The sequence below is a fragment of the Haliotis asinina genome, chromosome 13 (assembly GCF_037392515.1).
Source record: "Haliotis asinina isolate JCU_RB_2024 chromosome 13, JCU_Hal_asi_v2, whole genome shotgun sequence".
NCBI classification, from domain to species: domain Eukaryota; kingdom Metazoa; phylum Mollusca; class Gastropoda; order Lepetellida; family Haliotidae; genus Haliotis; species Haliotis asinina.
In genome coordinates this window covers 41,753,692-41,772,592 of record NC_090292.1, presented here as the reverse complement: position 1 = coordinate 41,772,592, position 18,901 = coordinate 41,753,692, and the positions used below count along the sequence as shown (strand labels likewise).

Genomic DNA, 18,901 nt, shown 5'->3' with positions numbered 1-18,901 from the left:
TGCATTGTGACATAACGTTATAAAATAACGCAATACTAACGTGTCATGGTATTGTAAAATGATGCAACTCTAGCATTGTGTCATAACGCTATAAAAAGACTAAATGCTAACGTTGTGACATGGCATAAAATGACGCAATGCTAACTTTCTGTCATGACGTTATAAAATGACGCAACACTAACGTTGTGACATGACGTTATAAAATGACGCAATGCTAACGTTGTGACAACGTTACCAATCTACAGCCTTCCCACAACGTTGGGGAAACGCTGTGTGTTTGCTGGGCTAGAATAACCTTATATGAGTGAAGAGTGTTAACTTTTGGTGTTTGAGGAATGTCCAGATTGATGACACTATTAGAGGCTAACACTATTGCAGAAGGCACCAGTCACCGGTATGGCTCCAGCAAACCAAGAGATATTATCTGAGTGATTCGAACTTCCATTGCCTCCACCCTAAGAGCTGAAAACATTGCCTTCATTGCCAATGTATATTGGTACCGATTACATGAGGAAATAACACTGGTCACAAATAAGTGAATGAGTGAGTTGAGCTTTACGCCGCTTTTGGCAATATTCCAGCAATATCACGGTTGGGGACATCGGAAATGGGCTTCACACATTGTGCCCAAGTGGGGAATCGAATCCGGGTTTTCGGGGTGATGAACGAACGCTTTAACCCACCTAAATGAACACGAAAGTAATCAGCACATTTTTTATTGTTTTAAAAATTAAACCTATCCTTGTAAGAAACAGACTTCACGATACAAAAGTATGTCGGCATTTATGCCATGTTGCGGTCACGCAGTGATATAATATGCTGAGAAAAATATATAAAGGAACACTGCCAGCCATGCAGAGGTGTTCCCTTTTTTGTTTCACTCAGTATATCTTTTAAAAAAAACCCACAAAAACCTTTAACATGAGTGCTAAGGAGAATGCTGAGTCGATGTGAGTGCTTATTTAAAGCTCAACAGAACTGCAAGTGCCACGCCACACAACACTCCAAAAGAAACGGAGATTCTGCTTCCGTCGTTTGGACACACGTAGACCACCCTCTCTGTCGTCGCTGAAACAGACAAAATTACGTGATATATCTCTGATTGCGACGTTATGATTCACACGTCACGTGACCATGCTACCAATCGTTGAGGTGGCCTAGAGGTAGCGTCATGGCACTCAGTTACAATGACTGCTTCCAGTGAAGGGCCGGGTCAGAATATTGATTTTCAGTAGCCAATGCTTGTCGTAAGGATCAGTTGATCAGGCTCGTAACTTAGTTAACACATGTCGTCGTTTCCCAGTTGCGTAGATCGATGCTCATCACTGGATTGTCTGGTTCAAACTCGATTATTTACAGACCGCCGTCTTATAGCTGGAATATTGTTGAGTGCGGCGTGAAACAGCAAGCAAGTAAACAAACAAGCACATAAATCCCCGTGTTGTAGTCGGTCTCACTGCCCCTGAACAATATTATTTTTCTCACTGCCAATCTCTCTCCGCAGTGCTAAAGTCTTAAATGAAGCAAGTCCAGATTTCCTCAGGTTGAAGAATCTCTGGTCTCCATGAGGCCCCTTTTTCATTTTATATGGGTTAGATTGTTACTATCGAAATTACATATATTCGGAGATTACGCATTAGTCTACCCGTCTTGATGCTGTTGAAATATTGCTGAAAGCGCCGTAAAATCATACTCCCTCATTCACAATCCAACCCACTCACCCATGCATGCACTCTCATTCACTTTCCATCAAATTCACTTACAAATGCACTCACGCATGCATGCACTCTCACTCACTTACCATCAAATTCACTTACAAATGCACTCACGCATGCATGGACTCACTCACCATCCAACGCACTCACGCATGAAATCATGCATGCTTGCACTCACCCACCACACGCATTCACTCACTCAGTCACGTGACAATTCCATATATGACGCTATGGATGACTTACTTCTAGAGCCAGTAGGCGTCTCCTCGTTCTGGCGAATCAGTGGCACTAGTGTATCCCAGAACACACACTGTTGCTTCCTGAGCCCCTGACCGGTCGCCTGTCCTCCATCCGTGAAGATAAGGAAGGTTTCATCATCTTTGGTATACTTTGGCCACTGGAAGCTGGGTGTCTCCGGAAGGTTTGGGTTCCTGGCAAATTGACGGCGAAAAACGTTTAACATTACCAGATCCGGTTTCCTCTCAATATTTGTTCATAAGGATTTCAAGGTTACCGGCAGAAGTTACTGTCTGCACAATTATTTCCACAATACACCAACTCACAGACAGTTACATTGTTTTTAATAATTATACCATACGAAATAAGACTGGTTTCTTGTTTAGCGCCGCACTCAACAATATTTCAGCTATATGGCAGCAGACTGTAAGTAATCGAGTCTGGACCAGACTATCCAGTGATCAAGAGCATTGGAATCGGTGCCATGTGTCAACCAAGTCAGCGAGCCTGACCACCCGATCTATTAGTCGCCTCTTGCGACAAGCATGGGTTGCTGAAGATCACCTCTAACTAATAATTCATTATCCACTCATAAAAACAACAATTAAACAAGACATAGTGTATTATGTAACAATAATAATTATACACTGGCACAACAAACGTCCAATAGATATTTGCTGATTGATGACTCATCGCCTCATTCACAATCAGAATTAGAAAAAAAAACTTCTGCTGGTTTGCATTAATGCTATCAACCTTTACAATAGAAAATACAAGGTATTTGGACCTGTTAAACTATTGTGCCTTTGTACACATTGTGAAACGTTACAAACAAAGCAACTAATTTCTCAACAAACTTTATCCCTTTCAAGCCTTTAAAACACATTTTAAGTGATTCACATAAAACCTGAACAATTGCTTGTTATGGGTGAGTGAGTATTTTTTATGCCGCTATTAGCATTGATAGGGAGGGAGGGGAGGGGAATCGAGTCCGGGTCTTCCGCGTGTCAAGCAAACGCTTTAACCCGTCTTAGGTAAGACGTACGGAACGGATCAGGGTATATTTTTATTGCTTCATCATTATGCGCTGACTGACTGAGTTTAGTTTTACGCCACTTTTAGCAATGTTCGTGCAATATCACTGTGGGGGACACCGGAAATTGGGTTTACACGATTTTACCCATTTGGGGAATCGAACCCGGGTCTTCAGCGTGAAGAGCGAACGCTTTAACCTCAAGGCTATCCCACCACCCCAGCATGCATATCAAAAATTGCATAAACATCCATAAGTCTTCATTTATCCACCCTTTCAATCCCTGATTCAGTTTTAAAATGCAGGTACTTGCCCAGTTTTAGCAAAATTCGCCCAATATGTCATCATAATACGACTTGTTGTTTTTTCTGCCTCTGATGCTGTGAAACTGTTCCCGAGAGGAAGACCAAACACCATCTCGATCTCAGCCGAATGAAAAGTTCCCAACCATGTCGGTGCTATCAAAGCGTCAAGCCGGTGGTTGAAGTAGTAGAAGTACACGTCATCGTCTGCAGCGTAGTACTCCGCCAGTTTGACTGCTGGGCAGGTGAAAAAGCTGTCCCCGAGGATGTAGTCTATAGTTTCGAGGTAGTCTTTCCGTAGAGAAGGAACCTGGACTTCATCGTATTGGGCCATGACTGCCTTCATTAATGTCGATGACAGACCATTTACTGTCGCATACTTTCTCAATGCGATTAGGAATTGTGTCCTACTCACGTTTAATCGATCCGATAGTGTGAATATCGTGGGCAAAGAATACGGTAGAAATAGCGTGCCTTCATTCCTATTGACGCCCATTAATAGTTCAGTTCTCTTCATTTGCCCTTTTTCTATAAGCGATGTTGGATTTTCTGGAAAGAAGAATCCGTCCACGACAGGAGAGAAAGCGATCTCTGCAATGCCAATGACTTGTTCCTGGTACTTTAGGAGAGTTCCTGGAGGTAAGTCTTTGATGCAGTGGTAAATATCAGCATCCGATCTGGCAGAGCAGTTGGCTAACATCGCAAGTTGTCTGGCGCCGCCAACAGCAGCTGAAGGCTGCTTTGCTGCCCATGCCGGAAGAGGGGATCCGCTTTGTAGAATGGCACGGGTGAAGAGGTCACGTGATTTGGGGGATAGCAATAGATGTCCAACTGATGCTGCTCCGGCGCTTTCTCCAAATATGGTAATCCTGTTTGCATCTCCGCCGAATGTTTCAACATTGTCTCGGATCCATTGCAATGCAAGAGTCTGGTCCATGAGGCCCTGGTTGCCTGGAAACGTGTCGGGGCTGAGGTATAGAAACCCATAAGCCCCAAGGCGATAGTTCATGGACATCACGATGACGTTTTTTTCAGCGGCAAGATACTTGCCGTCATACAACGGCAAACTGATGGAGCCGGATCTGAAGGAACCACCGTATATCCATACCATGGTCGTGAGATTGGTATTTGGTGGTATATTAACTGGTGCCCAGACATTGATGTAGAGACAATCCTCGCTGAAGGTCGGAGGTGCCGTCCTCCAGGACATGCCGTTTGGAATCGGCGTTGGTTGTTGGCATGACGGTTTCTGGGAATAGGCGTCCTTGACCTCCGGTCGCCAGGGGTCAATGGGTTGTGGGTGTTTAAATCTAAGGTCTCCTATTGGTGGTTTGGCAAAAGGTATGCCATAGTAAGTATCGATGAGTTTTCCGAGGACGGAAGTTCGCAGACCTCTGACTCTGCCATGCGTAGTGTCAACTTCCTGTCCAGAGGCTCTGTTTCCGGTACTGACGATGATAACAACCAGGCCGAAGATGAGCAAAGATGTCATGATTTACCTGAAAAGAGTTATCGATAAGTATCACATTCACCGACCTATGATAAGCACGTGTAGTCAAACATGGATGGATCGAACTTGCATTTGTCTCGAAGTAATGTAAAAGTTTGCTCCAACGTATTCCTTAATCATAAGTTTCATTTGTGTCAATACCTCAGAAAATGTAGGCTTCGTACATAACAGTGTTTGATTGTATATGATCAACGTCATTCATCGCGGAGAGCACACGCATGCACACGTACGCACACACATACACACACGCACACGCACGCACACGCATACACATACACAAACACATACACACATACGCACACACACACGCACATACACATGCACACGACTCAATTATTTACAGATTGCCGCTTTGAGTTGAAATATTGCAGGGAGCGACATTACACAACAACTAACCAATCATACCTGGAAATAGAACCAAGAGGAGTCGCTGTTGAGGCAATCTGATAATTTCAGGTGTAATGCATCGTGTGTTTGTATGTTAGTGGCGCATGCAATCGAATGCCAGCAATTATTTATGTAAAAATGCTTTTATAATCTATCGTTTTTTGTCTCTTTCAGGTTTGTTTGTATGTTGTGTAAAGCCGTTCTCAGAAACAGTCCGGTATATGAAATAATCCAGTTTGGCCTGACAATCTAGTGACACCATGAGAAGTATAAACAATGGGAGTACGGGACCAGTTCATATAACATATAAAATGAAAAACATATCCTTGCCTCAATCATATTAATTTATAAAACCCATAATATGACCACTTTTCATCTCCCCTGTGAAAAAGTACCCAACAGTGTTACTAGTGAGAGGAAGACTGTTGGGGGTACGAGACTAGTTTATATAAGACAGGGAAGCAAGTTGTAATCAAATCAACTTAAAACATTGACTCCAGGTACATTTTACCATCTATTCCCGTGTTATCAAATCCTCTAGTATCACCTAGGTCTGATAACCCTACATTAATGCATTTTTTTATTGGCATTCCTGGTCCTCGATTACTAGCTACTGTTGTATATGTAGTGTTGAGTATCCTATATTTGTAGTATTATTCTTGGTATCTAAAATTGATATTTTAAATTCAGATATATTACTATTTGTCATTTTTTCATACTGCCTCGATGAAAATGACTCAGTGCGTCCGTCATTGTGTTTTTCTGTTTTAACCAGGACAGCCTCAACAACGTGGAAGGACGTTCACTTTGAACATTATCTGTTGTGCGAAGCTGTTTGAGATGAACGCATACCTCGCTGTATGGAACTAGCTCTGGTAATTTCGTACCAGTGATGGTAATATTAGGTTTTATTTCTTCTGATGGCAGCCTTAGATTCGTCGTTGAAAGAACACACGCTGTAGTATCCATCGGTTATTGTGTGTCTGGTATTATTGACAAATATCTATAATTATTTTTGCAGATGTTTGTCTATCGCGGTTAGTATGTGATATTGCATAGTGCTATTTCGAGTTGCTCAGACGTGTTATCAACAGCGTGTATAAGTTGAAAGGCCTCACCTATATCTGGAAGCATGATGTACATATTATGAATTATATTTATATATTATATAATAAATATGTATAAACCCAAACAACGACAGCATAAATGCCTCCGACTTCACACACATGAAAATCTTTGTTGATGCGGATGGTTCATACTTCAAAACCCAGTTTGTAGATGTGTTTGGAAAATATAAGTTATTGGTCACTGATGTGAAATTTTATCACGCGTGGTTCAATAACCCAATGCAGTTTTGGCAGGACCAACTCAGTTTCGCTATATCGTGCGCTACGACTGGCTGCGGCCTCAACTTCGACCTGCAAGATGCTTACTATGAACATTGATATGGTGATGGCCACCAAGGACGTTCTGATAAAGCAAGGTATTATACCTGAAAATATTTTAAAGTAATATAAACAATATGGTCACGATAGCAATGATGGTTGTGAATGCCCCAGCATTTGCCAGGATAAATTTTCTTGATTAAGGAAGTCAAACACGGCTGAGGTAGAAGAGGAAGGAAAACAACACAATATAGCTGTAGAAAAACTGCTGGCCGCACAGACTGAATGCGCAAAGAGACATATGAAGAGACTCCATTCAACCAGAAGCTGGCAGGGGTAATGGAGGCGAAGAACGATCTGAATACCGCCAGTGGCGCATAAAATTTTGAACAAAACAAATTTTACGTGAGTAATTATAAAACATGGGGTAGGAAATCTGAGAACACAACCAAGTGAGGAAATGGCAATGTACCTTTGATCGTGGCGATGATATTTTATTTTGACATGGAAAATATTTTTCAATCCAAAGCGAAGGTAGTACGTTGCCAACCTTGCGCAACCCCATTTGTGCTACAGTTTGCCTGTGTTGTAACCAGGCTTTGGATTGTTCTTCTGAAACAGGCACCCATGAAGAGCCACCTCCTCGTGGTGGGTGCTGGGTAACGCTAAGTGCTCTTCTCCCATGTGGACCCGGGACAGAATGTGTCCACAGCACCCCATTGCTTGTCGTAAGAGGCGACTAAATTGGGCAGTCTGTTTGCCGTGGGTTGCGTCCCGTGTCGGTGGAGGACGGGATCCTGGTGGTTGAGGGCAGTAGGAGACTGAACCATTTTGCTCCTATTGCTCAACACACCACTTCGGCCCTTACTTCACCTAGACGGGTGGTAGAATCGGCCCGATTCTATCAATCGGCTGGTCACGCCATGCCCTGTGCATAGAAAGTATTTTCGCACATTTGATTTATTGGGCATTGGTCTTTTTTGACGTCTAGTGTGTAATACCTTTTTGCTATATCTACTTGCCCAGAGTCCTATGCCAGAAGGCGGTGGCTCATGGGCCAATCTGGTGATGTCGACCTCTGTGTTCTATATGTCTCCAATTTCTTGCTAATAGCCGAACCAGCCTAGCATTTGAATTGGTAGAAAAATGTAGCTACTCATGTCGTATTTACTGGAGTATACCACTCCTGTATCCTTAGTGTTTGCAGGCTGGAGTTCCACTGCAGTTGAACACTGTCCTCGTTGACACTCGGTGGCGGGTGGGGAGCGGGGGTGCTGAATCTATTATCATCACCATGTCAATCACCCTTTCTGGTTCCACGAGAAACGACAAAAAAAGACGTTTAGAGGCTGATCATCTTTCTTGCAATGAAGATGTTTCAGGTCCAACACACCAAGAACCTTGGCCAAGATTCATAGTTATTGAATCTACCAACGGTGAACCACTTAAGATCAATCCATTTCTAGTATCAAAGACAATACAATCTATTTGTGGAGAGGTTAAGAACGTTTCACGTCTCAGAGGAGGTACACTTCTTGTTGAGTGTGCGCGACGACAGCAATCCATAAATTTATTGCAACAACATCAATTTGCCAACGTCAATGTTGCTGTCTCAGCTCATAGAACTCTGAACTCAAGTAGAGGCATTGTTAGGGATAGAGCCCATTGTCTGGCGGACATGTCCGAGGATGAAATAGTGGCTGAACTTAAGGATCAGAATGTAACTTCCGTCAAACGCTTTCCCGTCAAGAAGCAGGATGGTAGCATTGTACCTGGCCACACTTACATGTTTACCTTTTCATCGTGCACTCTGCCAAAGTCAATCAAAGCCGGCTATTTCAATATCGGAGTGGAGGTGTATATCCCCACTCCGCTCCGCTGCTATTCCTGTCAGAAGTTTGGACACGGGTCTAAGTCCTGTCGAAACACTCCTCGTTGTCATCGTTGTAGTGAACATCATCAGGACTCTGACTGCAGCAATGATATTAAATGTGCCAATTGTGGAAGCAGTCATCTTTCCTCTTCTAAATGTTGTCCTGAATGGCAAATGCAATCTAAGATACTTAAATTAAAGTATGAAACAAATATTTCCTTCATGGAGGCTAAAAACAAAGTCCATAGCCAGAATCAACATAATCCCTCTCCCACTGTGACATACTCTGCTGCAGTCTCACGACGACCAGAAACAATCTCTACTTCGTGTCAAACGGATTTGACCTGGATGGCTTCTGAGAAACCTGTTCATGTGAATAGTACTTCTGGCAGTCAGGGCTTTTTTACAGCGTCAGCCTCTCAGACTATTAGTCATGTATCAGGTGAAGTTGTTCAAACAGCTATAGATGTTGAAACGTCAAAAGGTGAAATGTCAAAATCGCAAAGAAAACGTCTAAATCGTAGATCAAAGAAATCTCCTGCTGATACTCCTGTAGAGGTTCACAATTTGTTTGAGCCTTTGGAGATGGATGATACACCATCTTCACAAAACCGAAATAACGGTACACCCTCCTCTCGTACACGAGAGAGGTTTCCAATAGAACCGCCATGAGTAACGCTACAAATGTAGTACAGTGGAATTGCAGAGGGCTTAGGAATAATTTTCACGAAGTTCAATTATTAGCTCAAGATTTAAACCCATCAGCATTTAGTCTACAGGAAACATTTCTTAAACGTGATGATAAGTTTGAAATGCGTCAGTACAACTCGTATCACTGTTTTTCACCTCCGGGGGATAAAGCAACCGGGGGTGCTTCCATTTTGGTGAGACAGGGTATCATTCACAGCCTTGTTCCTCTTACAACTAAACTTCAGGCTGTTGCTGTCCGACTAACCTTACACGTCACGATCACACTCTGTTCCTTGTACATACCACCATCCTCGACTCTTCAGCTATCAGAACTTCAGGATTTATATTCCCAATTGCCTGGACCCTGTGTTATAACGGGAGATCTCAACGGTCATAATCCTCTGTGGGGAAGCAACGATACGAACAATAAAGGTACAATTCTTGAAGATTTTGTTTCTAATAATGACTTGTGCATATTTAACGACGGTTCGAACACATATCTACATCCAGCAACGGGTACATATTCAGTACTAGATTTGTCAATCACAGATCCAACCATACTTAATGAATTTTCATGGTCAGTCCACGGTGACCTGTGTGGTAGTGACCATTTTCCGACAGTAATCACTGCTATAAATCCAACTGATGATCTGTCGACGTCAAGATGGAATTTTTCTAAAGCTAATTGGCCTTTATTTCAGACTAGTTGTACTAAAAACTTAAAACCAGAATTTTTCATGGACGCTCATTATGCAATCCAGTCATTTTCGGAGACACTGAAACAAATTGCTGATGATACTATCCCTAAGTCCTCTGTAAATCCACACATTCGTAAGCCATGGTTTGATAACGAATGTAAACAGGCCAGGAAAAGTAGGAAGAAGGCAGAAGACTATTTTCTCCGACACCCTACTGTTCACAATTTAGATAAAGTTAAAATTTTAAATGCCAAGGCTCGACGCACATTTAAGCAGAATAAACGTCAGTCTTGGAGAAAATATGTTTCCAAGATCAATTCATTGCATGAGCTCTATACCGCCCTTGCACAGGCTCATGATACAGCTACAGGGGCTGATGGTATCCATTATCAGCTCCTGAAACATTTGCCCAAAACATGTTTGGAAACGCTGCTTAATGTATTTGATAATATCTGGACTACAGGCAATTTTCCAACTTCCTGGCGTAATGCCATTGTAGTCCCAATACCAAAGCCTGGTCGAGATCATACTGATCCATCTAATTACAGACCAATCTCCTTAACGAGTTGTGTATGTAAAACCATGGAGCGAATGGTAAATAATAGACTAACATGGTATCTTGAAACCAACAACCTTATTACAAATATTCAATGTGGTTTCAGGAAAAATCGCAGTACCATTGATCATTTGGTACGTTTAGAATCCTTTGTGAAAAATGCTATAGTAAATAAACAACATGCTGTATCAATTTTCTTTGATCTCGAGAAAGCTTATGATACCACGTGGAAGCATGGCATTTTAAAGGATTTACATGATTTTGGTTTGAGAGGTCGTTTACCTCTTTTTATATCACAGTTTTTACAAGACAGGCAATTTCAAGTCCGAATGGGTTCTACCCTATCTGATCATTACAATCAGGATCAGGGTGTCCCTCAAGGCTGTATTTTGTCTGTCACATTATTTAGTATTAAGATCAACAGTTTATCAAAGGTTTTAAATGATTCAATTGATGGATCATTATTCGTGGATGATTTTAATATCTCTTAAAAATATGCGCACCATTGAACGGCAATTAGAGTTGTGTTTAAATAAAATAAATAACTGGTGTCTCGAAAACGGATTTAAATTTTCTAAATCCAAAACTAATTGTATACACTTCTGTAGAAAATATAAACCTCATAAGGACCCAGAGCTAACCTTAAATGGCTCTCCCATCAGGGTGGTAAAGGAGGCCAAGTTCTTGGGCTTAATTTTTGATTCCCATTTAACATTTCTGCCACATATTAAATCTCTTAAAGCTAAATGCCTCAAGGCGCTCGATTTGTTAAAAGTTGTATCCAATTCAAAGTGGGGAGGGGATCAGACTACTCTCCTTCACTTATATAGATCACTTGTCCGCTCTAAACTTGACTATGGCTCAATTGTATATGGTGGAGCCTGCAAAAGTAACCTTAAACTTTTAGATTCAGTCCATCATCAAGGTCTAAGACTTTGTCTTGGCTCCTTTCGAACGTCACCCATTGAGAGCCTCTTCGTCGAGGCTGATGAGCCATCCCTTGATCAACGCCGTATAAAATTAGCCTTACAGTACGTGACAAAACTACATTCCAATCAGTCAAACCCTGCCTATAACTGCATCTTTAATCCCCTTATTGAGGAACGGTACAACAGAAAAACTTCTCTTGTTCCGCCTTTAGGCCACAGAATTAAATCGTTTATTTCTGCTGCCGGCATTGAGCTGGACAATATAGCACCTTCCCGTCTTCTTTCTTCTCCTCCTTGGCAGTTAGTTAGGCCACAAGTCGACCTAACACTAGCCACATTTAAAAAATCAGAAACTAATGACTTACAATACAAACAAGAATTTAATCAATTAAAACATAAATATAGCAATTATAAAGCTTTATTTACAGATGGGTCCAAGGACTGTGGTGCAGTGGCTTGCGCCACTGTCATTGGATCCAGAACAATATCTTCTAGATTACCATATAACAGCTCTATTTTTACAGCAGAAGCAAACGCCATATTATCGGCTCTCAAATATATTCAAAGACACACTAAACATAAACAATATATAATTTATTCAGATTCTCTTTCTTGCCTTCAGGCTATTAAAAACCTATCTTGTAAACATCCACTTTTAATTGATATTATTGAATTGTATAATAATCTTGCTACTGGCCAATGCGACATAGTCTTTTGTTGGTTACCCAGTCACGTAGGCATTTCTGGTAACGCAATGGCCGATCTTGCTGCTAAGGCAGCACTCAACAAATCTGTGACACCACTTCTTATTCCCTACACTGATTACAAAGCTACCATTAGATCTTATATCCGTGATCTGATGCAGAAGAAGTGGGACACCCAAGTGGGTGTAAATAAATTACATGGAATTAAACCATATATTGGGTATACCCACTTGGGTTGTCAGTCCAGATTTGAAGAGGTCATTTTGCGGCGATGTCGTATTGGCCATACACGATATACTCATGAATACCTTTTGAAAGGTGAGGATCCTCTGCATCCCTTGTGAGGAAAGAATCACAGTCAAGCATATCCTGCTTGACTGTATAGAGTATTCCATCACAAGGGATCAGTATTTTAATTCACGAACTATGATTGATCTTTTTACTCATACCAGCTCTCATTTAATTATTGCCTTCTTAAAAGAATTAGATTTGCTATCAGAATTGTAAATAGATAAATATTTTATTATTGGTAGTCTAGATTAATAACTGAGATTGTTAGTGGCTGTGCCCTCGAGGGGGGTTGAAGTATAGTAAACTTACTGTCCTCCTGAGAGGGTACGTAAGTCCTAAACATTCTATGTAAATTTAGTACGACCAAACTTTTAATCGTAGTATATTTGTTGTTTTTAATAATGGCTAACTTTCAGTATAATCGCCAACGGCTGAGGGGATGGTGTAAATCCATCTGGGGTCCATGCAGGTAGCAGAAGTACTGTAAGTCCCCATGGTCCCTAGTATGGTGATCTACCTTCAGTTGTTGGCGATCTACAGCCAGTATTTTATGTTGTATTGTCCGAATAGTGGTAATTGTTTTAACTCTCCACACTAGTTTTAATTGTAAATGTGATGCTCTAGTGGTTTTACTGTCCTTTGACGACAGGATTTTATAATGTATACATATTTCATTTCAGTATCAAAATGTTCTCGTCACGATATGACTGAAATATTGCCAATGTGACGTTAAGTATTAACTCACTCACTCACTCACTCACTCACTCTTCTGAAACACTTGGGGCTTTAGCTAAGTTTTTAACAGCATCTACCCCTTTCCAGTATCCTCGTGGGCTGTAGTAAATTTTCTCCATTATATACATTAGTCCAGGAGGAGAATATGTCAAATAATGTCTACATCCCTTAGCAATGCACAAAAGTCAAAATGAACGTGATCAGATTGTTAGTAGTAAAACCATCCATGATTAACTGTGACGTGTTGTAGAGCAGCAAACTAAATGTCATGTTAATGCTCACTGACCCCCAGTACATAAAATGGCCTGTGAAAAAAACCTGATACCACAAACCGAGAGTATTACAGGGCTTTTCATGAGCCCAAGACATCATACTAACTGAAAATATTGTCAAACCAGATCAGTACTGGGGAGGCTACGACATCGAATTTTTCAGCTGCCTCCTCCTGGACTATATGAAATATAAATATTTTTATGACCGTAAGCATAGGTATTGACACCATCTGAAGCCATCCATCATTTTGTAATAGAGACGTCCTATTTATAGTCAACCCATATATGTTATGAGTATATAACCCTTGTTCGAATCCGGCACTATGCTCGTGATGTCCTCCGGATGGTAAAGCTGTTGATCAGGCAACCATTCAAATCCACCTGTGGGTAGATATTGGCTCATGGCCCAACCGTACAGATAGATAGTTGGCATCGAGGTAGAGTATATAGTTTGAAATTTTCTTAGGGATGTAGCCTTTCACATACCTGTTGTTAGCTTCGGCATAATGTTTTGATACCTTAGAAATACCACCGCTAACCCTTTCTCTATGAACAGGTGCATATTGTAATCTGTGAATAATTCTAATTCCACACCAGCTTTCTTCAGTAGAACATTCCACGATAGCCCAGGACATGAATAATACCATGCGGGGTCCAACTCGTACTGCCTCAAACACGTTTTTCTGAATATCTCAAAAACATGAGAATAACCTGTCCATTTTCAAATTTACAATTATTCCTATGGTTATAACATTAACCATGGCTTGTTTTTTTTCTTAAAATACTCAGACAGTGGTAAGTACGATCCACTTCTCAATGGTACATAGTTTGCTATATCCAGGTAAACCATGTTGATGTTATCAACAACCCAACCAGACTCCCTATTAGTGTAACGTTCTAGTGTTTCTCGAATTTTTCCAAATGATCTGTCTATAGAAGAGCTGATAGTGTCAGGGTGCGTTGTAACTTCCTGATTACCTCTGATATAAACATTGATGTATTCAGTTGCTCCATTCGCTTTTTGGTTCTCTAGTGCCATCTTTAACGTGAGTTGAAATTTATTACATCTTAAATCTTTCAGTTCTTCGTTTATGTTATCAAATACAATTGTTTTATATCTTCAACGTCTATGTTTCTTTGAACTTCCGTCTTCTGATTTCTCAAATATTTTTCTACAGCATGTTCAGTAGGCATGAATTCCATAGAGGTTTGTCTTTTTAGTAATTCAATGAGCTCAGATTTCTTCATTCGAGAACGTCACATTACACTTTCACGAGCTTGCTTTGTAGGTGCACAGTAGGTGTTTTTTGATACATTAAACCTTGTAAATATAGTAACTCAGATTTCTTCATACGAGAATCGTGCCAAAAGACGACAGACCTTATGGATTAACTATTTCAATAACAAAACCACATACAATTCCAGATTCAGATGAAAGTCCACGGGAGTTTTCATTATTTAAAGCTATTTCATATCTTTCTCAAGCAGTTAAAAAAGAAGTTGTAAAAACATCTGGAGATGAAACTTTACATTTTCCACACAATAAAAAAGATACGGAAATACCACGGAACCAAATATTTTCACAAATTCAAACAACTGTTAAAAATATGAAAAATGGTACCCCTTTAGATAATCCTGTTCTCCGAATTAAAATACATGAATTACCTCATTCTTCTCAATTTGCTGATTGGGTAAAATTATACAATAAATATAAACCAATAATAATAAATGGAAAAATATCTGGTTATCATCCATTAATGGAAAATGGGAGAGAACCTGATCAGAATAATATTCATAGACCTATTGTTCAAAGATAAAAATGTTCAGGGGCTGTTGGTGTAAGTTTTTAATGTCTTGGTCGTATTGGTATTTCACTTGGTGTTAGATTACAAACTGCTATTGTAGAAAAGGAAGAAGATAAGTATAACGATACTTTAGATGAATTAATAAATGATGAAAAAGAGGAGGGTAAAGAACTGTTTTGATATGATTACAAATTTGATTCCCTGTCTTATATAAACTATTCCCCACTATAAAGACTGTTGGGTACGTTTTTACATGGGAGATGAAAAGTAGTCATGTTATGGGTTTTATAAATTAATATGATTGAGGGAAGGATGGGTTTTTTTTTTTATTTCATGGGTTATATGGGCTGGAGCCGTACCCCCATTGTTTATACCACTCTAACATCGAACTTGGGATACGACTCTGTGCTTCGTCTCTAACGACCAGTATAGGTTGCCGGATCTCTGGGTCACGGGGTCAAGGAACATCCACTCGAATCCCCAAGAGTGATTGTTTATGAACTGTTCGAAAGTATATTTAGTGAAATCTAATAACGGAGCACAAGTATATTTCTCTGCTGCTTTCATTTGAAGTCCCTTACATCAATGCAAAAAGTCGATCAGGTAAAATATGGTGTTTTACTAATCCCCAAAATCGTGTATTGAAATTTGACAGTATGCATGTTAAAAATGCAAGGCATGCATGTTGGAATTTCAAGATATACATGTTCAAAAAACAAGATTTGCCATGATGGAGTTTCTAAAAGTATGCATGCATGTTTAACTTTCAAGGTACGAATGCTCAAATGTCAAGGTATGCATGTACAAATGTCAAGATATGCATGTCCAAAGATCGAGGATGTTGAAATTCCAGATATGAATGTTTGCATTTGGAGGCATGATGCTGAAATTCCAAGGTATGCATGTTCAAATTTCAAGGCATGCGTATTAACATTTCAAGCTCTGTATGTTCAAAATGCAAGATATTCATGGCCTCACGAAACATACACCGTTTAAATGAATTCAGAGGTAGATATTTATCTCTCCGCCCCTGAACCCCACACACATTTATCCTCACCCTCCATCTCTCTATGTCCCCTTCTATGATTGCACCATCTGTACTCAGCTATCAATTACGCTTCCAGAACATATGCAAACTTACCCACTTGTCTTTCCTTACATTAACATTGCAGGCCTTTTGCTCACTCAACAAGGCGAGTGTTGGCTGTTCAAACAGGAGCTGAGTGCATAGTCACAAGACGCCATTGAAAGGTTTTGTTATGTTTAAACACAACCCCAGTACAAAATAACTAGGTCATAGTGTACTAGTTCCAGTGAACCCTTGCGAAATATGAAAATTATCGACTGAGCAAGTCGTGACGCTGACTGAAAGCTTTTGTTGTGTTACATAAGCACTGACATATGATATAAATATATATGCAAGTACACATACAATGCTGAGATAAACCAATATGTGTGTGTGCACGCGCGCGCCCGCGTGTGTGTGTGTGCGTGTGCGTGTGCGTGTGTGTCCGTGAGCGCGTGCATGTACTTCTTTGGGGTGGGATAGCCCAGTAGCTAAGACGCCTGCTCTTCAGGCAGGGTTCAATTCCCCACATGGATACAATTTCCGGTGTTCCCCGGCAGTGATATTCCTAGAATATTGCTAAAAGCGCCGTAAAACCATACTCACTCAGTCCGTCTCTGAAGATAAAACTGAAACGCGCTGGAAATTCGTGGATTTCTACTGTACACTGCCCAACTGCACCCTTATATATAGCCACATCCTTGTGGAATATGTCTTGACCCAGTGACCCAGCAAACCAATGATTGTGTCGTATCACACCCATGCAAGATAAATGCTCATGTTGTTGATCATTGGATTTTCTGGTCCAAACTCGATTAATTACAGACTATGCAGTCGGAAATTTCGGAAATACAAAACAACGAACCAGTAAACAATCATATATGTCCATAGAGATGCACAAAATAGTCCCTCTCTTACACCCACTCTCTCTCATTTCCTTTTCAAATGTGTCAGTCATTTTTTCAGAGTTTTAGCCATGTGTTTTATTTACTCTAAGAGTCTACACTTTTAGACTCGTGTGTTCAACTATACTACTCACTAAGAGTTTAAAGTCACTAGTGTAAGTGTAGCCGCATACTGCAGTCAACTGTTCAAAACTAGATTTAGCGAAATATTTCCATACTGTTTAAAGGTACTGTTTACACATGAACTGATGCATAATAAAACAAATTCGTAACGTTGACACGATTATTGTCATGCGTTCAACAAATGATTTTACTTGGAGAAAAATGGCAAATTCTTATATAAAATAAAATACACCATGACACAATATTTGCAAATGCTTTCCAGCAATTTGATGAATCATCCTTGAGCAATCTGCATAAGGTTTCCAGTTGTTTCCCCCAAGATGGTGGAGAAATTCATCTCCGTTGTAACCATGTATACATATATAACATATAGTGAGTGCTTTAAGTGAGTCTAGACTTTTGAACGGCAGTAGAATTGTTGCATATTACTTTCATGTGTTGGAACGACTGTTGTACTTTACTGCCTCGCGTTTAGTTTGATCTATTGTTACGCCTTGTAGTTACTTCACTGTTACACGTCGCACTTGGTTACAGTTATCTATTGTGCTCTGGATATTCAGAGGTCGTTGCACATTATTCATAATCTGCATGCAGTGACGTGTCTATCGGTGGCAGTCTATGCGTACTTATATCCTTATACTTATACAAACAACTATACTTACAATCTTTTGCCTCCGTATTGCTTTACGCCGCATTCAACACTTTTCCACCCGAGTCAGTTACAAAAAATCAAATCGCAAACAAGGGTATATCTGATCCAACCTAGCCTCATATAAAGACAAGGGAAACTTTCGGAAGACGTGTCATAACGAGAATTTCATATCAGAAACTACCCCCACCTCCTGTGTCTGTGTGTGTGCGTCCGGGAGTGCGTGTGTGTATCTGTGAGAGAGAGAGAGGGATAAAGAGAGAGAGGGAGAGAGAATACCGATAACTGCAATTAAATCAAGGTCCACGTCATCCAAACGTAACACACGCACACGCACACGCACACGCACACGCACACGCACACGCACACGCACACGCACACGCACACACACACACACTGTGTAGTAACACTGCGTTAGTGTCATACATATGCATTGACGTGCATTTCTACTATTCGACGTCCCGCATAACCAAACATTTCTCAATATAATAACCACACTTTATAATCCGAACCTTTATAAGGCTATATTAAGTACTACGTGGCAGATACTATCTTCTACGTAGGAGATACTAAGTCCTACGTTGGAGACAGTGAACCTAAAAGGTCCTACTACGCTTCCGTACATTATGTACTTAAACATATTCAATGCAAAATGGACGTGTATCACAAAGTGTTGTGTATTGACAATAACAAAACCGACATTTAAAATATAAAAATAAAAAAATATGAAGAAATAAACCTACCTTGATGTTTCATTAACGAGTGCTAGATTTGCTGACGGGATAACAGAATACCAGTATGGCGATAGATCAATTCAAGATGAACATAGATCTAACGTAAGTCCACTGGTCTGAAGTTAGGCACGTTGAACAGGACACGTGACTCAAGTGTAGAATTTGAGGGTCGTACCGCCTCGTGTTATTGACACACACACACACACACACACAAGCTTTACCATGCTGAATTGCGACAGGTTTATTTTCTGCAGAGACTCCAGCGGCCTACATCTACTTTGTCGGACGGTGTTGATGTCACA

General features: G+C 40.5%; 1 protein-coding gene across 3 annotated transcripts; it reads right to left on the bottom strand.

Moving 5' to 3' along the window:
• Positions 1 to 700: 700 nt before the first annotated feature.
• On the bottom strand, positions 701 to 18,886 carry LOC137259773 (acetylcholinesterase-like). 3 transcript variants are annotated; one of them, XM_067797386.1, is made up of 4 exons: positions 18,609 to 18,886; positions 3,299 to 4,786; positions 1,959 to 2,146; positions 701 to 1,068 (listed from the first exon to the last, which is right to left on the bottom strand). In XM_067797386.1, exons 2-4 carry the CDS (start codon positions 4,777 to 4,779, stop codon positions 959 to 961), a joined length of 1,779 nt encoding a protein of 592 aa, XP_067653487.1. In that variant the 5' UTR covers positions 4,780 to 4,786; positions 18,609 to 18,886; the 3' UTR covers positions 701 to 958. The 3 variants fall into 3 exon arrangements, with proteins under 3 accessions (XP_067653487.1, XP_067653488.1, XP_067653489.1); XM_067797387.1 differs by lacking the exon at positions 18,609 to 18,886 and adding an exon at positions 16,264 to 16,387; XM_067797388.1 differs by lacking the exon at positions 18,609 to 18,886 and adding an exon at positions 16,282 to 16,360.
• Between the last annotated feature and the right edge of the window lie 15 nt (positions 18,887 to 18,901).